The sequence below is a fragment of the Gasterosteus aculeatus genome, chromosome 7 (genome assembly GCF_964276395.1).
Source record: "Gasterosteus aculeatus chromosome 7, fGasAcu3.hap1.1, whole genome shotgun sequence".
Classification (NCBI taxonomy): Eukaryota; Metazoa; Chordata; class Actinopteri; order Perciformes; family Gasterosteidae; genus Gasterosteus; species Gasterosteus aculeatus.
Genome location: NC_135694.1, coordinates 9,263,683 through 9,282,009, shown reverse-complemented (window position 1 = coordinate 9,282,009; position 18,327 = coordinate 9,263,683). Strand labels below are relative to the sequence as shown.

At 39.1% G+C, this 18,327-nt stretch overlaps 3 protein-coding genes across 5 annotated transcripts; all 3 read right to left on the bottom strand.

Annotated features, from left to right (window-relative positions):
* Positions 1 to 99: 99 nt before the first annotated feature.
* Positions 100 to 4,784, bottom strand: LOC120822985 (E3 ubiquitin-protein ligase TRIM39). Of its 2 annotated transcripts, XM_040183011.2 has the most exons (8): positions 4,650 to 4,784; positions 3,550 to 4,143; positions 3,372 to 3,467; positions 2,828 to 3,061; positions 2,505 to 2,652; positions 2,367 to 2,393; positions 1,271 to 1,416; positions 100 to 639 (listed from the first exon to the last, which is right to left on the bottom strand). In XM_040183011.2, exons 2-8 carry the CDS (start codon positions 4,117 to 4,119, stop codon positions 211 to 213), a joined length of 1,650 nt encoding a protein of 549 aa, XP_040038945.2. In that variant the 5' UTR covers positions 4,120 to 4,143; positions 4,650 to 4,784; the 3' UTR covers positions 100 to 210. The 2 variants fall into 2 exon arrangements, with proteins under 2 accessions (XP_040038945.2, XP_040038943.2); XM_040183009.2 differs by having other exon boundaries at positions 3,550 to 4,762.
* Positions 4,785 to 5,252: 468 nt separating this feature from the next.
* Positions 5,253 to 11,779, bottom strand: LOC120821326 (receptor-type tyrosine-protein phosphatase eta-like). Of its 2 annotated transcripts, XM_078106472.1 has the most exons (9): positions 11,446 to 11,779; positions 10,874 to 11,128; positions 9,747 to 10,001; positions 9,182 to 9,436; positions 8,617 to 8,874; positions 7,641 to 8,310; positions 7,399 to 7,478; positions 7,222 to 7,296; positions 5,253 to 5,575 (listed from the first exon to the last, which is right to left on the bottom strand). In XM_078106472.1, exons 1-6 carry the CDS (start codon positions 11,759 to 11,761, stop codon positions 7,991 to 7,993), a joined length of 1,659 nt encoding a protein of 552 aa, XP_077962598.1. In that variant the 5' UTR covers positions 11,762 to 11,779; the 3' UTR covers positions 5,253 to 5,575; positions 7,222 to 7,296; positions 7,399 to 7,478; positions 7,641 to 7,990. The 2 variants fall into 2 exon arrangements, with proteins under 2 accessions (XP_077962598.1, XP_077962599.1); XM_078106473.1 differs by lacking the exon at positions 8,617 to 8,874.
* Positions 11,780 to 14,173: 2,394 nt separating this feature from the next.
* On the bottom strand, positions 14,174 to 17,998 carry LOC144410328 (receptor-type tyrosine-protein phosphatase H-like). The gene is made up of 6 exons (XM_078106471.1): positions 17,665 to 17,998; positions 17,094 to 17,348; positions 15,966 to 16,220; positions 15,404 to 15,658; positions 14,838 to 15,092; positions 14,174 to 14,526 (listed from the first exon to the last, which is right to left on the bottom strand). The coding sequence occupies exons 1-6, from the start codon at positions 17,978 to 17,980 to the stop codon at positions 14,189 to 14,191; spliced, it is 1,674 nt and encodes a 557-aa protein (XP_077962597.1). The 5' UTR covers positions 17,981 to 17,998; the 3' UTR covers positions 14,174 to 14,188.
* Between the last annotated feature and the right edge of the window lie 329 nt (positions 17,999 to 18,327).

Below are 18,327 nucleotides of genomic sequence, written 5' to 3'. Positions count from 1 at the left end.
GACTGAGGATGGTTATTATTGGAGTGAGAAAAGTCTAAAGTCTGTGCTGAGCACAAGGAACAAACAAAAAGAAGAAGGAGAGGAAGCATTTAGACCAGATACAGATACCAACAGTTTATTAGGGAAGGGCGGCGCAAAAACAGTACAGTATGTTATTGTTGTGAACAGAAAAAACAGCAGCATCAAGAGACACTGACTATACATTTGACATCATATTGTAATGTCATCTAAATCCCTGCCATTGATTTGACTGAGCGGGTGGATGATGAGCGGTGAGGCGTTGCTGCCTCTGTCACACATATCTGGGTTAAAAAAGGGAAACATGGCCTCGGTGAACTGAAACTGTGTAAAGGAATAAATGTGTGACTTGGCATCTGCATCATAGAAGGACACCGTGCCGTCCTCGTAATCCAAAAACACCCCAACAACCTGGGGCCTCTGAGAGAGACTCAGGAGCTCTGCCTCTCCTGCACATGCCCGGTACTCGCTGCCCTTCCTCAAGCAAAGAGCCCAATAACCGTCCTCTGGACTCAGTGTGACCGCACCCTTCCTGTTGATTGACTGTCCAGCCACTCCCAGGTCCCACGCTGTTTTATTTCTCACCTCTACCTCCCAGTAGTGCCTCCCTGTGGTGAAACCCTGCGTGACACGAGAGGCATGCGTCAGTGTTTGGCTGGATTGGAATTGTCGCATTTGCTTAGGAAGGTTCCTAACTGACTGAAATGACCCGGAAGTCGTGTAAGCCACTTACACGACTTCCGGGTCATTTCAGTGCCATGGTAAGAACTGTAGCTAGGGAGAGGAGCTTCAATGCTTTCCTACTTAGCTCCTTTAGCATAGGAACCACTGGACCATATTTTATTAAAGGAAAAGGAGATAATGATTACGTCCCACAATTCCTTGCGGCGGCAATATTTAAATTGTGACGTAGCATTCGGCCGTTCACGAGAAACGTAGATCATGTAAGTACCTTTAGCATGACTCATTTCTAATGCAACCTTGTTAATAAAGTAATGCTTTGAACCTGGTTGTTTAGCTAATCTGCATGACACATGCAGCACTGTAGCAACACATGAAGGCTAAGGTGCACTTCTTTGTAGTCCATCTTTGGAGAAATTGTAGTTTTGTTATATTTCAGTGTTTGTGATACCTTCTTTTCCCATTAAATCAACCTGGGATGTTTGCTGAAATAGATTCAATTGCCCTACCTGGAACATTTTCTACGAGCCACCCCCGAAAAGCACATACAAAGCCCATCCCCATTTTTTACCCTTGTGGCAAGGACACATGGTGCCATGTCGAAGCGCTCTGGTATGTCAGCCAAGTTCTGTTCAACATCTCCATCCCGGACCTGTTTCCCATCCTGTGAGAGAACCAGCCACGGGTTGGCTGTCTTTGGGTCCAGATGAACATCAACTGTGAGAGAGACAGGAATTTGAACTTCATAATCCCCTTTCTCCAAAGATTGAATCATTCTTTTTTTGTGGTTTCCACGAGTTAAGTTGTCCAGACAAATACAGGTAATATTCAGTTGCAGGCCAAATAGCACCATCAATATCCTTTGGCATGCATTGACACAATACCTTTTTTAAGTTTTAAGTAAAGAACCATTGTTACTTTCAGCCCTAAACTTATTTAGGTGTTATTGTAAATAATTTAAAAATGTATTTTATTTATTCATTCATTTATTTTGCAGGGACAATGCACACTAATCAACAGTTGTACTGTAAGTGAGCCAGAGAGGTAAATTTCCATCTGCTGTCCCCGGCCAGATGTTTTGAAGGCAATCTATAATAAAAATCTCAAAAGGAACTGTAATTAAAAACCATAGACAGACAACAACATATACACAAAACCAATACACAGCAAAAGAAAATAAGCGTGTATGACAATAGACTAGAGCAACTAGTAGAGGCTGCCGCATGCGTCAGGCAGAACAAACACCTACAGTACAAGCACATATGAAGCAACATACAGAGAAGGAAAACACTAAGCGAAAAACAAAGGCAGGCAGGAAAGACAATGTTTCCATGCCTGATTGGCAACAAGCCAAACCTTAAGGTATGTTTTGTGTGCACAGCATTCCACGAGCTGCCTTCACAGGGAATGTAGAGTTGCTCAATGAGCTGAACCTCATCGAATTACCACCTCTTGAAGCAGATCTAGTAAGTCTGCTGCTTTGACTTCTTTGTTTGATAAAAATATTGGAGGCGGGGTAATTCCATGTAACATTTTTGTCGTCTCAGTGAAACTGTATTTTAGGGTTTTATTTAAAATATGTTACATTTGAATTCAGTTGAGAAATGAAAAGAGGTTTGAGAGGGAGAGAGAAAGAGACACTGGCATGCTGCACGATCAAGCTGTACCTGCATACTGCTGGATCCTATCGTGCTCTGTAAGTTAAACAAAATAATCAACAAATGTTCCTTTATTGATCAGATGTAAAAAAAAAACAGTTCTCAGAATGTAGTGATGCTGACAAAAAGTCTTTGTGTGAAATTTACCTTGATTGGAAAGCTTTATCAAAGCTGATTGAAGCTGCTGTTCAACGCTGGCCAGCTCTTTTCTCACAATCCCCAAACATGTGTCTGTATGGACGATGATGTCCGTGCAGGCTTTGTAAGACAAAGGACAGCTCAAAGCTGGAAACCTCTGACAAGTCAAATATGAGAGAAAAACAAGCAGAGTAGACCCGCAAGATGAGATGGGAATAAAGATAAAAGACAGCAACATCTTTCCTCCAGTTGGTGTACATCTTCTAGAATGTTCTTTAGATACTCTGGATGTACAGTATGTATGAATCTCTTGCGTTAAGACGGCTCTTCACCTGCAGAAGATTGAGGTGGTCCTCTGTCTGAGAAAGCTGTTCCATCTCACTCCTCTTCCTCTCTAACTCAGTGATTTCCAGCTCGAGGTGTGTTATGAGCCTCTCTGCCCTCTGCTCCGCTGCTTCCTGCTTCCCGCGGATCATCTCCACCAACTCGGCCTGACGTCTCTCCAAGGAATGAAACAGAGTGGAGAGGACCTCCGTGCTTTCAACTATGTCCCTCTTTGAGCTTTCCTGAAAACATTGAATAATGAAAAAATTGAAAGTTCCCCCTACTCAAATGTGTTTTGCATAATTCACATTGATGTGTGACCCTCACTGTGCAGAATGATGTATGTGCGGTGTTTGACAGCAGAAAGCTGTTTTACATTCACCTGCTGAAGTTCATGACGTGGATTTACACAACTGGTGTGGAAGGAAAGGTCCAGTGTGCAACTTGCAAGTTTGTAGCAGGAGTTAGAATGTTTTAACATTTCTGCCAAGGTCCAATTTATCCAACAAGAGACATTTACTTAAGCTTTTATATCATCTAATGTCAACTCACTTTGCTGAGCTCCACCGAGTGTCTGATCTCCTCCACTTTCAGCCTTCTGTCCTGGATCATCTGCCAAACATCAGCCTCGATCCTTTTCATCTGAGCCTGAACATTAGAAGAGGAATAAAAAGCTAAAATAAATCAAACGCCAATGTATTTGACTGGAGGATGGCGTTTAGGATCTCACCTTCTTCTCCTTGCTTTCTCGCTCCACTGGGACAGTGTCATGGCAGCGGTGGTCGGTCTCGGTGCACAGCACACACACACACCTCTGGTCGCTTCTGCAGAACAACTCCAGAAGCCTTTGGTGCCTTTTACACATCCGGTTCTCCAGCATTGCCACGGGTTCTATCAGCTTGTGTATCTTTAAGGTGGCAACCCTTAGATGGGGCTCCAGGTGACTCTCACAATACGAGGTTAGACATACAAGGCAGGACTTCAGGGCCTCTCTTTGCGTCCCCACGCACACATCACAAAATACACATTTTCTAGCCATTGGCATCCCGTCATTATGCCATCTTGCTCGGATCTGCTGAGACATTTCCCTGGCGAATGAGTTTTCACAAAGCTCTGGGCGGCTCTCAAAGGCTGTCTGACATTTGGGACAGCTGACAACACGGCTGTGGTCCCAGTGTGACGTAATACAGGTGAAGCAGAAGCTGTGGCCGCATGGGATGGAGACGGGCTCAAAGAAAACTTCCAGACAGATGCAACACTTAAACTGCATCTCTGACAGGAGAACGCTGGGGGAGGCCATGCCCTCCGATGTGAAATCTGTTAACTGATTATGAACACAAAATTAATTATTTACATTATGAGTCACAGACGGAAAGGGCTTTGGTGAGATTTACGGCTTAAGAGTAAAGACAAATATCAGAGGCTACTAAATACTTATTTAATGCAGTGTAGGTATTTAATGCAGTGACCGTGATTGACTTTTTAACAGTGTGAACTATTGTAAATTATTTATCATTAACTTTAGACATCTCATAGCACAAGGGCCAAAGTCCAGCTGCATGGTCACATAACTTAGTCACGCTCTAACTCTTATCAAATTAGCTTCAAACACAGCTTAAAAGACCAAAGACGAACATGCATCGCCCTGCAAGTGTTTCAATGTTCCACACTGCCTTAATTCACTGAACAATGGATAAAGACAAATGGCTTCAAACAGTAGATTCTTCTATTCCATTCAATCTGCCATAAAAGAAAACTGAAACGTCCTCAAATTGATTGCATTTGCTTAATCCACATGAACATAAACCTGCTACTTCGTCTTGGTCTTACCTTGTTGTTGAATGTGAAACAAGAACGTCAAAGCAGCAAAGGCAAACACTTGCACTCCGGTTGTGAAGCAAAGTCCTACAGGGTTTCGCTGTTACCACTCCCTATGGGTCTTTTTTTCCTTGAGCGCTATCATCCATCATGTAGTTCCAGGGTGGGAGGAGTAACACGTAGATCAGGGGTTGGGTATATAATGTATATATAATCTTTTTTTGTAATGAACTGAGCTACAACAAGGAAGTACTTGAATAAAGGTATTAAACATTCATCACTTCACCATTCCAAGGCTCTTTTTTCCCCCCAAATGGAGAAAAACGTACTACATATATTCACAAACATGTTCACAATTCTAAAAAGGTCAAAGTCAGTGTATTTTTGGTAGTCATTGTATTGACCTGTAGGATTCCAGTTTATTATTTTCAATTAGACACATGCTTAAATTAAAAACTATTTGTACAGAGGACTGATCATCACGTTGTGCAATAACAATCATCTGAAGCTAATGTGACCACCGGTACTGCAGGGTGGGGTTATTTTCTCGTAGGACTAATTATTGAACAACCTCGGACCCACAGGTGACCAAAGGAAAGAGACCGAGGCGAAGGATTCACTCAGAGTACATTTATTTAAACATTTTTCTTAAAATATAACATTCATACAAAGCAAATCCGATTAACTCTAATAATTAGTTGGACTGCAGCGGGCCAAGAAGGGGGGGGGGGGGGGGGGGGGAGTCATCGACTCCGGTGCCCCACACACTGACACCAAAGAATGGAAATAAAAATCAAACATGCAATTCAGAAAATATGCAAAGCAAGAGAAAATACCATCAAAAACACACAACTGATAATGTGAGGAGCAGGTGAGCGGCCCGGTCACCAGCCCCAACACCGTCTGGATAGCCACGCTGCTGCCAACTCCAAGCACTCCTAAAAAAAGAAACAAACAAAAATTAATCAAAAGTAACCTTCTGGGCGAAACAAACAGTTTCAGTTAAAGGGAACCAAACACCAACAAAAGGGAATCTAACTTAACAAAAATGGAACATTGGTACGTCTGGATGAGCTGCAGAGGTCGAATGGTGGTGGCAGGGAGACCTGCCAGGAGAGAGTTACAGAAGTCAAGGCGGTAGATGACAAGAGCCTGAATCAGTACCAGCGCCGCCTTCCGAGTGAGAAGGGGACATATTCTCCTGATGTTATAGAGCGTGTATCTACAGGATCATATTGTTGCTGTAATGTTGGGAGTCAGGGAGAGTTGGCTGTCAAGTGTCACACCGAAGTTCCTGGCAGTCAAAGTGGACGTTAACACAGAGTTGCCAAAGTTAACAGTCAGGTCCTGTGTAGGAGAATCGGAGAATCAACGGTTTGGGTTCATGTCTGTTTTATTTAGTAGTTTCTTGCCTCTGTTCTCCCTGGGTCACGTCACTTCCTGCCTTGTCCCGTCTTCCCCTGTGATGGTCTGTCATGTCATGATCGTTTCCAGCTGTTTCCAATCACCTGCACCTCCCTGTGTCTGTTGTCACTTGTCGCGTCATTACTAATTGTTGGTGGGCCGAAGCGCATGCCATGTCCTCCTTGCAGTTTCCTATCCATGTATTTGCCTTTTTGATTTTTGGAAGTTTTGACTATTAAAATCCAATTGATGGACCTTGCGGTCCAACGCCAGGCCTCCTACGCCCTCCACGCTAGGCCGCAGCGCACCATGTCCCGCGCTGGGACGTGGTGCGTGGTGCGTCATTCTGTCAAGAGCGGGGTCCATGCGAGGGAAGAGGCAAGGTAGGACTCAAATGCAATGCAAAAAAGCACTTTAATAGTGAAAACTTTTAAAAATCAAAAAGGCAAAAACATGGATAGGAAACCTGCAACAAGGACATGGCATGGCATGGCATGCGCTTCGGCCCACCAACAGCCTGTCTGAGTAGCTTAGGAAGGACATTTCCTCGCTGGCTACACTCAGTAACAGCAAAACCAAAAAGCTTGTGATGGAGACCAAGATGAACAGAAGCCCAAGTCCTGGAATCATCCAGGTGTACCTACAATTACCATGAGGAACAAATCAATGAAAAACATAACTCAAACACTAGATAGACAGATGACGACGAGGGAAAAATGTAAAGCTATCTTCGATAATCCTCCGACCACGTGTATAACAAGCTGTGGCAAATTCAAAGCCTGAAGCAGAAAGAAGAAGAAAACTAAAGCTTAGGAGTTATTCATAACATGGGTCGAGATTCTAAAGATAGAAACATTGGTTTGCTGTAAAGATTGTGAATCCACTTGAGTCTAAGTCGATATTTGTGCCAAAGAAATTTCATTTCAAGCGCTCCTGATGAACCACGTTCACAAAAATGGGACGAAGAGTAGAGAAAGAGATCGAGAGAGAAAGCAATTTGGCTTTTTCTTAACAATTATTACCGGTCCATTCCAAAATAGCTGTTTGATTGGCAGCATTTAATGGTAATAGTATATTCAACAGTGAAAAGGGAAAGAAATGACAGAAAAATGAATTCTAAATAATGAAAAGCTTTCTTAAAATAGTTTTTAGCATAGCAGACACATTCATCTCGTTTAACCTTGTCTTTCATCCACTGGTTTCAAGGATGGATCTTCAGAGAAAACTGAGGCGGCAATCCCTGCCGTTTTAGGAACTAGATTGAAAATAAAAGCAACAACAAAGTTGATATTGAGTAAGATAATGTGTTTGAAATTTTAATGAGTAGAAAGTAGTCAAGATTAGCATTCAGTCTCACCGTCGTCAATAAATCCTGGATGTCCAAGTCTGATGGCTGAATCAATGATTTTAATCGGATTTTTAACCCAACAACATAATCTGTTGACACAGAAACATTAAATAAAACACATTGTGATGAAATGAATAGTTTTGCAGGTATTTTTCTTGGCAAAAGCTAAAGCAGATCCAAAATAAGGAAGGAAATATGAGATAACATTAATACCTAAAATGTAAACAAAGAAATAAAATGCATTTACTTACAAGGACCTTTGTTGTAGGACGCATAGTTAGAGAAGAATTGGAGAGGTGGTGTTTGTTTACAAGGAAAGAAAAGGACTTAAGGTGAATTGATGTTTTGTTAACCTTGGAAATGTGATGTATACATTCCTCTCCATTAAATGTAAAGATTCAGTATCAAAGCTTTAGTTTCATGATGTATATACCCAAAAATTTTTCCAACAATTCATTTCAACAATTTCATTATTTTTTCACATTAGCTGCTCCAAACTGATTGCCATTTGAAATCAATAGCTGGTGGCTAATACCGCAATCTAATTAATGCCTTTAACTATGATTAGGCCACAAATACCATGTTACCATGTTTTGTGTAGTTAATTATGATGTATGAGGTGTTTGTTTAAATAAAAAAAAAAATTGATCAAGTTGCATTTCTTACCAGTGACTGCAGCAGTGTTGACTCCACTGCTTCTGACACTCTCAAACACAGAGAACAGAGTGAATGTGTATTTAGTTCCAGGAGTGAGAGATGAGACTGTGTAAATCACTGGTCCATTCACTGGTTCACTGATGTTTCTCTCCGTCCCATTAAACTTGAGAACAAAGCTGACATTGGTGTTCACTTGATTCCACTGAAGAGTGATACTGGTCTCATTTTGTCCTATTGATTGGAAGCTGTCTGTGTTTGGAGGAGCTGAAACACAAAAGAAAAAGAGAATACATTTCTCAAAAAATGATAACAAAATCATACTCATGCATTTTTAACCTCTTAAGCTGAAAGTTTTACATCTCATTTCAAAAATACTATTGATGGCAGTGACAGAAAAAAATGTATTAGCAGGAATGTTCATGCCTTTTTTGACTGAATGAGATCAGAAAAAGGACATTTAGTGACACAATTGTAGACACAGTAAATACATTTATTCTTACATTGTCAGGCTAAAAACAATGTGATGGAAGGCGACTAACAACAAAGTGTCTTTTTCTGGAATGTATTTACCAGTGACTGCAGCAGCGTTGACTCCACTGCTTCTGACACTCTCAAACACAGAGAACAGAGTGAATGTGTATTTACTTCCAGCAGTGAGAGATGAGACTGTGTGAATCACTGGTCCATCTCCCACTGGTTTACTGATGTTTCTCTCCGTCCCATGAAACTTGAGAACAAAGCTGACATTGGTGTTCACTTGATTCCACTGCAGAGTGATACTAGTCTCATTTTGTCCTATTGATTTGAAGCTGTCTGTGTTTGGAGGAGCTGAAACACAAAAGAAAATGAGAATACATTTCTCAAAAAATGATAACCAATCATACTCATGCATTTTTGACCTTTTAAGTTGAAAGTTTTACATCTCATTTTAAAAATGAACATTGAGGCAGTAACAGACATTTTTTTTTAGCAGGAATGTTCATGCCTTTTTTGACTGAACGAGATCAGAAAAAGGACATTTAGTGACACAATTGTAGACACAGCAAATACATTTATTCTAACATTGTCAGGCTGAAAACAATGTGATGGAAGGCGACTAACAACAAAGTGTCTTTTTTTGGAATGTGTTTCTTACCAGTGACTGCAGCAGTGTTGACTCCACTGCTTCTGACACTCTCAAACACAGAGAACAGAGTGAATGTGTATTTAGTTCCAGCAGTGAGAGATGAGACTGTGTAAATCACTGGTCCATTCACTGGTTCACTGATGTTTCTCTCCGTCCCATTAAACTTGAGAACAAAGCTGACATTGGTGTTCACTTGATTCCACTGCAGAGTGATACTGGTCTCATTTTGTCCGATTGATTTAAAGGTGTCTGTGTTCGGAGGAGCTGAAACACAAAAGAAAATGAGAATACATTTCTCAAAAAATGATAACAAAATCATACTCATGCATTTTTGACCTTTTAAGTTGAAAGTTTTACATCTCATTTTAAAAATGAATATTGATGGCAGTAACAGAATTTTTTTTTTTAGCAGGAATCTTCATGCCTTTTTTTACTGAATGAGATCAGAAAAAGGTCATTTAGTGACACAATTGTAGACACAGCAAATACATTTATTCTAACATTGTCAGGCTGAAAACAATGTGATGGAAGGCGACTAACAACAAAGTGTCTTTTTTTGGAATGTATTTCTTACCAGTGACTGCAGCAGTATTGACTCCACTGCTTCTGACACTCTCAAACACAGAGAACAGAGTGAATGTGTATTTACTTCCAGCAGTGAGAGATGAGACTGTGTAAATCACTGGTCCATTCACTGGTTCACTGATGTTTCTCTCCGTCCCATTAAACTTGAGAACAAAGCTGACAGTGGTGTTCACTTGATTCCACTGCAGAGTGATACTGGTCTCATTTTGTCCGATTGATTTAAAGGTGTCTGTGTTCGGAGGAGCTGAAACACAAAAGAAAATGAGAATACATTTCTCAAAAAATGATAACAAAATCATACTCATGCATTTTTGACCTTTTAAGTTGAAAGTTTTACATCTCATTTTAAAAATGAATATTGATGGCAGTAACAGAATTTTTTTTTTTAGCAGGAATCTTCATGCCTTTTTTTACTGAATGAGATCAGAAAAAGGTCATTTAGTGACACAATTGTAGACACAGCAAATACATTTATTCTAACATTGTCAGGCTGAAAACAATGTGATGGAAGGCGACTAACAACAAAGTGTCTTTTTTTGGAATGTATTTCTTACCAGTGACTGCAGCAGTATTGACTCCACTGCTTCTGACACTCTCAAACACAGAGAACAGAGTGAATGTGTATTTACTTCCAGCAGTGAGAGATGAGACTGTGTAAATCACTGGTCCATTCACTGGTTCACTGATGTTTCTCTCCGTCCCATTAAACTTGAGAACAAAGCTGACAGTGGTGTTCACTTGATTCCACTGCAGAGTGATACTGGTCTCATTTTGTCCTATTGATTTGAAGTTGTCTGTGTTTGGAGGAGCTGAAACACAAAAGAAAATGAGAATACATTTCTCAAAAAATAACAAAATCATACTCATGCATTTTTAACCTTTTAAGCTGAAAGTTTTACATCTCATTTCAAACACAAATATTGATGGCAACGACAGAAAAAAGTGCATTGGCAGGAATGTTTATGCCTTTTTTGACTGAATGAGATGAGAAAAACGACATTTAGTGACACAATTGTAGACACAGCAAATACATTTATTCTTACATTGTCAGGCTAAAAACAATGTGATGGAAGGCGACTAACAACAAAGTGTCTTTTTTTGGAATGTGTTTCTTACCAGTGACTGCAGCAGTGTTGACTCCACTGCTTCTGACACTCTCAAACACAGAGAACAGAGTGAATGTGTATTTACTTCCAGCAGTGAGAGATGAGACTGTGTAAATCACTGGTCCATTCACTGGTTCACTGATGTTTCTCTCCGTCCCATTAAACTTGAGAACAAAGCTGACATTGGTGTTCACTTGATTCCACTGAAGAGTGATACTGGTCTCATTTTGTCCTATTGATTGGAAGCTGTCTGTGTTTGGAGGAGCTGAAACACAAAAGAAAATGAGAATACATTTCTAAAAAAATGATAACAAAATCATACTCATGCATTTTTGACCTTTTAAGTTGAAAGTTTTACATCTCATTTCGGAAAAACACTATTGATGAGAGTGACAGAATTTTTTTTTTTAGCATGAATGTTCATGCCTTTTTTGACTGAATGAGATCAGAAAAAGGACATTTAGTGACACAATTGTAGACACAGCTAATACATTTATTCTAACATTGTCAGACTGATAACAATGTGATGGAAGGCGACTAACAACAGATGAGAAGTGTCTTTTTTTGGAATGTATTTCTTACCAGTGACTGCAGCAGTGTTGACTCCACTGCTTCTGACACTCTCAAACACAGAGAACAGAGTGAATGTGTATTTACTTCCAGCAGTGAGAGATGAGACTGTGTAAATCACTGGTCCGTTCACTGGTTCACTGATGTTTCTCTCCGTCCCATTAAACTTCAGAACAAAGCTGACATTAGTGTTCACTTGATTCCACTGCAGAGTGATACTGGTCTCATTTTGTCCTATTGATTTGAAGTTGTCTGTGTTTGGAGGAGCTGAAACACAAAAGAAAATGAGAATACATTTCTCAAAAAATGATAACAAAATCATACTCATGCATTTTTAACCTTTTAAGCTGAAAGTTTTACATCTCATTTCAAACACAAATATTGATGGCAATGACAGCAAAAAGTGCATTTGCAGGAATGTTCATGCCTTTTTTGACTGAATGAGATGAGAAAAACGACATTTAATGACACCATTTTAGACACAGCAAATACATTAATTCTAACCTTGTCAAGCTGAAAACAATGTGATGGAAGGCGACTAACAACAAAGTGTCTTTTATTGGAATGTGTTTCTTACCAGTGACTGCAGCAGTGTTGACTCCACTGCTTCTGACACTCTCAAACACAGAGAACAGAGTGAATGTATATTTAGTTCCAGCAGTGAGAGATGAGACTGTGTAAATCACTGGTCCATTCACTGGTTCACTGATGTTTCTCTCCGTCCCATTAAACTTGAGAACAAAGCTGACATTGGTGTTCACTTGATTCCACTGCAGAGTGATACTGGTCTCATTTTGTCCTATTGATTTGAAGTTGTCTGTGTTTGGAGGAGCTGAAACACAAAAGAAAATGAGAATACATTTCTCAAAAAATGATAACAAAATCATACTCATGCATTTTTAACCTTTTAAGCTGAAAGTTTTACATCTCATTTCAAACACAAATATTGATGGCAATGACAGCAAAAAGTGCATTAGCAGGAATGTTCATGCCTTTTTTGACTGAATGAGATGAGAAAAACGACATTTAATGACACCATTGTAGACACAGCAAATACATTTATTCTAACCTTGTCAAGCTGAAAACAATGTGATGGAAGGCGACTAACAACAAAGTGTCTTTTTTTGGAATGTGTTTCTTACCAGTGACTGCAGCAGTGTTGACTCCACTGCTTCTGACACTCTCAAACACAGAGAACAGAGTGAATGTGTATTTAGTTCCAGCAGTGAGAGATGAGACTGTGTAAATCACTGGTCCATTCACTGGTTCACTGATGTTTCTCTCCGTCCCATTAAACTTGAGAACAAAGCTGACATTGGTGTTCACTTGATTCCACTGAAGAGTGATACTGGTCTCATTTTGTCCTATTGATTGGAAGCTGTCTGTGTTTGGAGGAGCTGAAACACAAAAGAAAATGAGAATACATTTCTAAAAAAATGATAACAAAATCATACTCATGCATTTTTGACCTTTTAAGTTGAAAGTTTTACATCTCATTTCGGAAAAACACTATTGATGGCAGTGACAGAATTTTTTTTTTTAGCATGAATGTTCATGCCTTTTTTGACTGAATGAGATCAGAAAAAGGACATTTAGTGACACAATTGTAGACACAGCAAATACATTTATTCTAACATTGTCAGGCTGAAAACAATGTGATGGAAGGCGACTAACAACAAAGTGTCTTTTTTTGGAATGTATTTCTTACCAGTGACTGCAGCAGTATTGACTCCACTGCTTCTGACACTCTCAAACACAGAGAACAGAGTGAATGTGTATTTACTTCCAGCAGTGAGAGATGAGACTGTGTAAATCACTGGTCCATTCACTGGTTCACTGATGTTTCTCTCCGTCCCATTAAACTTGAGAACAAAGCTGACAGTGGTGTTCACTTGATTCCACTGCAGAGTGATACTGGTCTCATTTTGTCCTATTGATTTGAAGTTGTCTGTGTTTGGAGGAGCTGAAACACAAAAGAAAATGAGAATACATTTCTCAAAAAATGATAACAAAATCATACTCATGCATTTTTAACCTTTTAAGCTGAAAGTTTTACATCTCATTTCAAACACAAATATTGATGGCAATGACAGCAAAAAGTGCATTTGCAGGAATGTTCATGCCTTTTTTGACTGAATGAGATGAGAAAAACGACATTTAATGACACCATTTTAGACACAGCAAATACATTAATTCTAACCTTGTCAAGCTGAAAACAATGTGATGGAAGGCGACTAACAACAAAGTGTCTTTTATTGGAATGTGTTTCTTACCAGTGACTGCAGCAGTGTTGACTCCACTGCTTCTGACACTCTCAAACACAGAGAACAGAGTGAATGTGTATTTAGTTCCAGCAGTGAGAGATGAGACTGTGTAAATCACTGGTCCATTCACTGGTTCACTGATGTTTCTCTCCGTCCCATTAAACTTGAGAACAAAGCTGACATTGGTGTTCACTTGATTCCACTGCAGAGTGATACTGGTCTCATTTTGTCCTATTGATTTGAAGTTGTCTGTGTTTGGAGGAGCTGAAACACAAAAGAAAATGAGAATACATTTCTCAAAAAATGATAACAAAATCATACTCATGCATTTTTAACCTTTTAAGCTGAAAGTTTTACATCTCATTTCAAACACAAATATTGATGGCAATGACAGCAAAAAGTGCATTAGCAGGAATGTTCATGCCTTTTTTGACTGAATGAGATGAGAAAAACGACATTTAATGACACCATTGTAGACACAGCAAATACATTTATTCTAACCTTGTCAAGCTGAAAACAATGTGATGGAAGGCGACTAACAACAAAGTGTCTTTTTTTGGAATGTGTTTCTTACCAGTGACTGCAGCAGTGTTGACTCCACTGCTTCTGACACTCTCAAACACAGAGAACAGAGTGAATGTGTATTTAGTTCCAGCAGTGAGAGATGAGACTGTGTAAATCACTGGTCCATTCACTGGTTCACTGATGTTTCTCTCCGTCCCATTAAACTTGAGAACAAAGCTGACATTGGTGTTCACTTGATTCCACTGAAGAGTGATACTGGTCTCATTTTGTCCTATTGATTGGAAGTTGTCTGTGTTTGGAGGAGCTGAAACACAAAAGAAAATGAGAATACATTTCTAAAAAAATGATAACAAAATCATACTCATGCATTTTTGACCTTTTAAGTTGAAAGTTTTACATCTCATTTCGGAAAAACACTATTGATGGCAGTGACAGAATTTTTTTTTTTAGCATGAATGTTCATGCCTTTTTTGACTGAATGAGATCAGAAAAAGGACATTTAGTGACACAATTGTAGACACAGCAAATACATTTATTCTAACATTGTCAGGCTGAAAACAATGTGATGGAAGGCGACTAACAACAAAGTGTCTTTTTTTGGAATGTATTTCTTACCAGTGACTGCAGCAGTATTGACTCCACTGCTTCTGACACTCTCAAACACAGAGAACAGAGTGAATGTGTATTTAGTTCCAGCAGTGAGAGATGAGACTGTGTAAATCACTGGTCCATTCACTGGTTCACTGATGTTTCTCTCCGTCCCATTAAACTTGAGAACAAAGCTGACATTGGTGTTCACTTGATTCCACTGAAGAGTGATACTGGTCTCATTTTGTCCTATTGATTGGAAGCTGTCTGTGTTTGGAGGAGCTGAAACACAAAAGAAAATGAGAATACATTTCTAAAAAAATGATAACAAAATTATACTCATGCATTTTTGACCTTTTAAGTTGAAAGTTTTACATCTCATTTCGGAAAAACACTATTGATGGCAGTGACAGAATTTTTTTTTTTAGCATGAATGTTCATGCCTTTTTTGACTGAATGAGATCAGAAAAAGGACATTTAGTGACACAATTGTAGACACAGCAAATACATTTATTCTAACATTGTCAGGCTGAAAACAATGTGATGGAAGGCGACTAACAACAAAGTGTCTTTTTTTGGAATGTATTTCTTACCAGTGACTGCAGCAGTATTGACTCCACTGCTTCTGACACTCTCAAACACAGAGAACAGAGTGAATGTGTATTTAGTTCCAGCAGTGAGAGATGAGACTGTGTAAATCACTGGTCCATTCACTGGTTCACTGATGTTTCTCTCCGTCCCATTAAACTTGAGAACAAAGCTGACAGTGGTGTTCACTTGATTCCACTGCAGAGTGATACTGGTCTCATTTTGTCCTATTGATTTGAAGTTGTCTGTGTTTGGAGGAGCTGAAACACAAAAGAAAATGAGAATACATTTCTCAAAAAATAACAAAATCATACTCATGCATTTTTAACCTTTTAAGCTGAAAGTTTTACATCTCATTTCAAACACAAATATTGATGGCAACGACAGAAAAAAGTGCATTGGCAGGAATGTTCATGCCTTTTTTGACTGAATGAGATCAGAAAAAGGACATTTAGTGACACAATTGTAGACACAGCAAATACATTTATTCTAACATTGTCAGGCTGAAAACAATGTGATGGAAGGCGACTAACAACAAAGTGTCTTTTTTTGGAATGTATTTCTTACCAGTGACTGCAGCAGTATTGACTCCACTGCTTCTGACACTCTCAAACACAGAGAACAGAGTGAATGTGTATTTAGTTCCAGCAGTGAGAGATGAGACTGTGTAAATCACTGGTCCATTCACTGGTTCACTGATGTTTCTCTCCGTCCCATTAAACTTGAGAACAAAGCTGACATTGGTGTTCACTTGATTCCACTGAAGAGTGATACTGGTCTCATTTTGTCCTATTGATTGGAAGCTGTCTGTGTTTGGAGGAGCTGAAACACAAAAGAAAATGAGAATACATTTCTAAAAAAATGATAACAAAATCATACTCATGCATTTTTGACCTTTTAAGTTGAAAGTTTTACATCTCATTTCGGAAAAACACTATTGATGGCAGTGACAGAATTTTTTTTTTTAGCATGAATGTTCATGCCTTTTTTGACTGAATGAGATCAGAAAAAGGACATTTAGTGACACAATTGTAGACACAGCAAATACATTTATTCTAACATTGTCAGGCTGAAAACAATGTGATGGAAGGCGACTAACAACAAAGTGTCTTTTTTTGGAATGTATTTCTTACCAGTGACTGCAGCAGTATTGACTCCACTGCTTCTGACACTCTCAAACACAGAGAACAGAGTGAATGTGTATTTAGTTCCAGCAGTGAGAGATGAGACTGTGTAAATCACTGGTCCATTCACTGGTTCACTGATGTTTCTCTCCGTCCCATTAAACTTGAGAACAAAGCTGACAGTGGTGTTCACTTGATTCCACTGCAGAGTGATACTGGTCTCATTTTGTCCTATTGATTTGAAGTTGTCTGTGTTTGGAGGAGCTGAAACACAAAAGAAAATGAGAATACATTTCTCAAAAAATAACAAAATCATACTCATGCATTTTTAACCTTTTAAGCTGAAAGTTTTACATCTCATTTCAAACACAAATATTGATGGCAACGACAGAAAAAAGTGCATTGGCAGGAATGTTCATGCCTTTTTTGACTGAATGAGATGAGAAAAACGACATTTAGTGACACAATTGTAGACACAGCAAATACATTTATTCTTACATTGTCAGGCTAAAAACAATGTGATGGAAGGCGACTAACAACAAAGTGTCTTTTTTTGGAATGTGTTTCTTACCAGTGACTGCAGCAGTGTTGACTCCACTGCTTCTGACACTCTCAAACACAGAGAACAGAGTGAATGTGTATTTACTTCCAGCAGTGAGAGATGAGACTGTGTAAATCACTGGTCCATTCACTGGTTCACTGATGTTTCTCTCCGTCCCATTAAACTTGAGAACAAAGCTGACATTGGTGTTCACTTGATTCCACTGAAGAGTGATACTGGTCTCATTTTGTCCTATTGATTGGAAGCTGTCTGTGTTTGGAGGAGCTGAAACACAAAAGAAAATGAGAATACATTTCTAAAAAAATGATAACAAAATCATACTCATGCATTTTTGACCTTTTAAGTTGAAAGTTTTACATCTCATTTCGGAAAAACACTATTGATGAGAGTGACAGAATTTTTTTTTTAGCATGAATGTTCATGCCTTTTTTGACTGAATGAGATCAGAAAAAGGACATTTAGTGACACAATTGTAGACACAGCTAATACATTTATTCTAACATTGTCAGACTGAAAACAATGTGATGGAAGGCGACTAACAACAGATGAGAAGTGTCTTTTTTTGGAATGTATTTCTTACCAGTGACTGCAGCAGTGTTGACTCCACTGCTTCTGACACTCTCAAACACAGAGAACAGAGTGAATGTGTATTTACTTCCAGCAGTGAGAGATGAGACTGTGTAAATCACTGGTCCGTTCACTGGTTCACTGATGTTTCTCTCCGTCCCATTAAACTTGAGAACAAAGCTGACATTGGTGTTCACTTGATTCCACTGCAGAGTGATACTGGTCTCATTTTGTCCTATTGATTTGAAGTTGTCTGTGTTTGGAGGAGCTGAAACACAAAAGAAAATGAGAATACATTTCTCAAAAAATGATAACAAAATCATACTCATGCATTTTTAACCTTTTAAGCTGAAAGTTTTACATCTCATTTCAAACACAAATATTGATGGCAATGACAGCAAAAAGTGCATTTGCAGGAATGTTCATGCCTTTTTTGACTGAATGAGATGAGAAAAACGACATTTAATGACACCATTTTAGACACAGCAAATACATTTATTCTAACCTTGTCAAGCTGAAAACAATGTGATGGAAGGCGACTAACCACAAAGTGTCTTTTTTTGGAATGTGTTTCTTACCAGTGACTGCAGCAGTGTTGACTCCACTGCTTCTGACACTCTCAAACACAGAGAACAGAGTGAATGTGTATTTAGTTCCAGCAGTGAGAGATGAGACT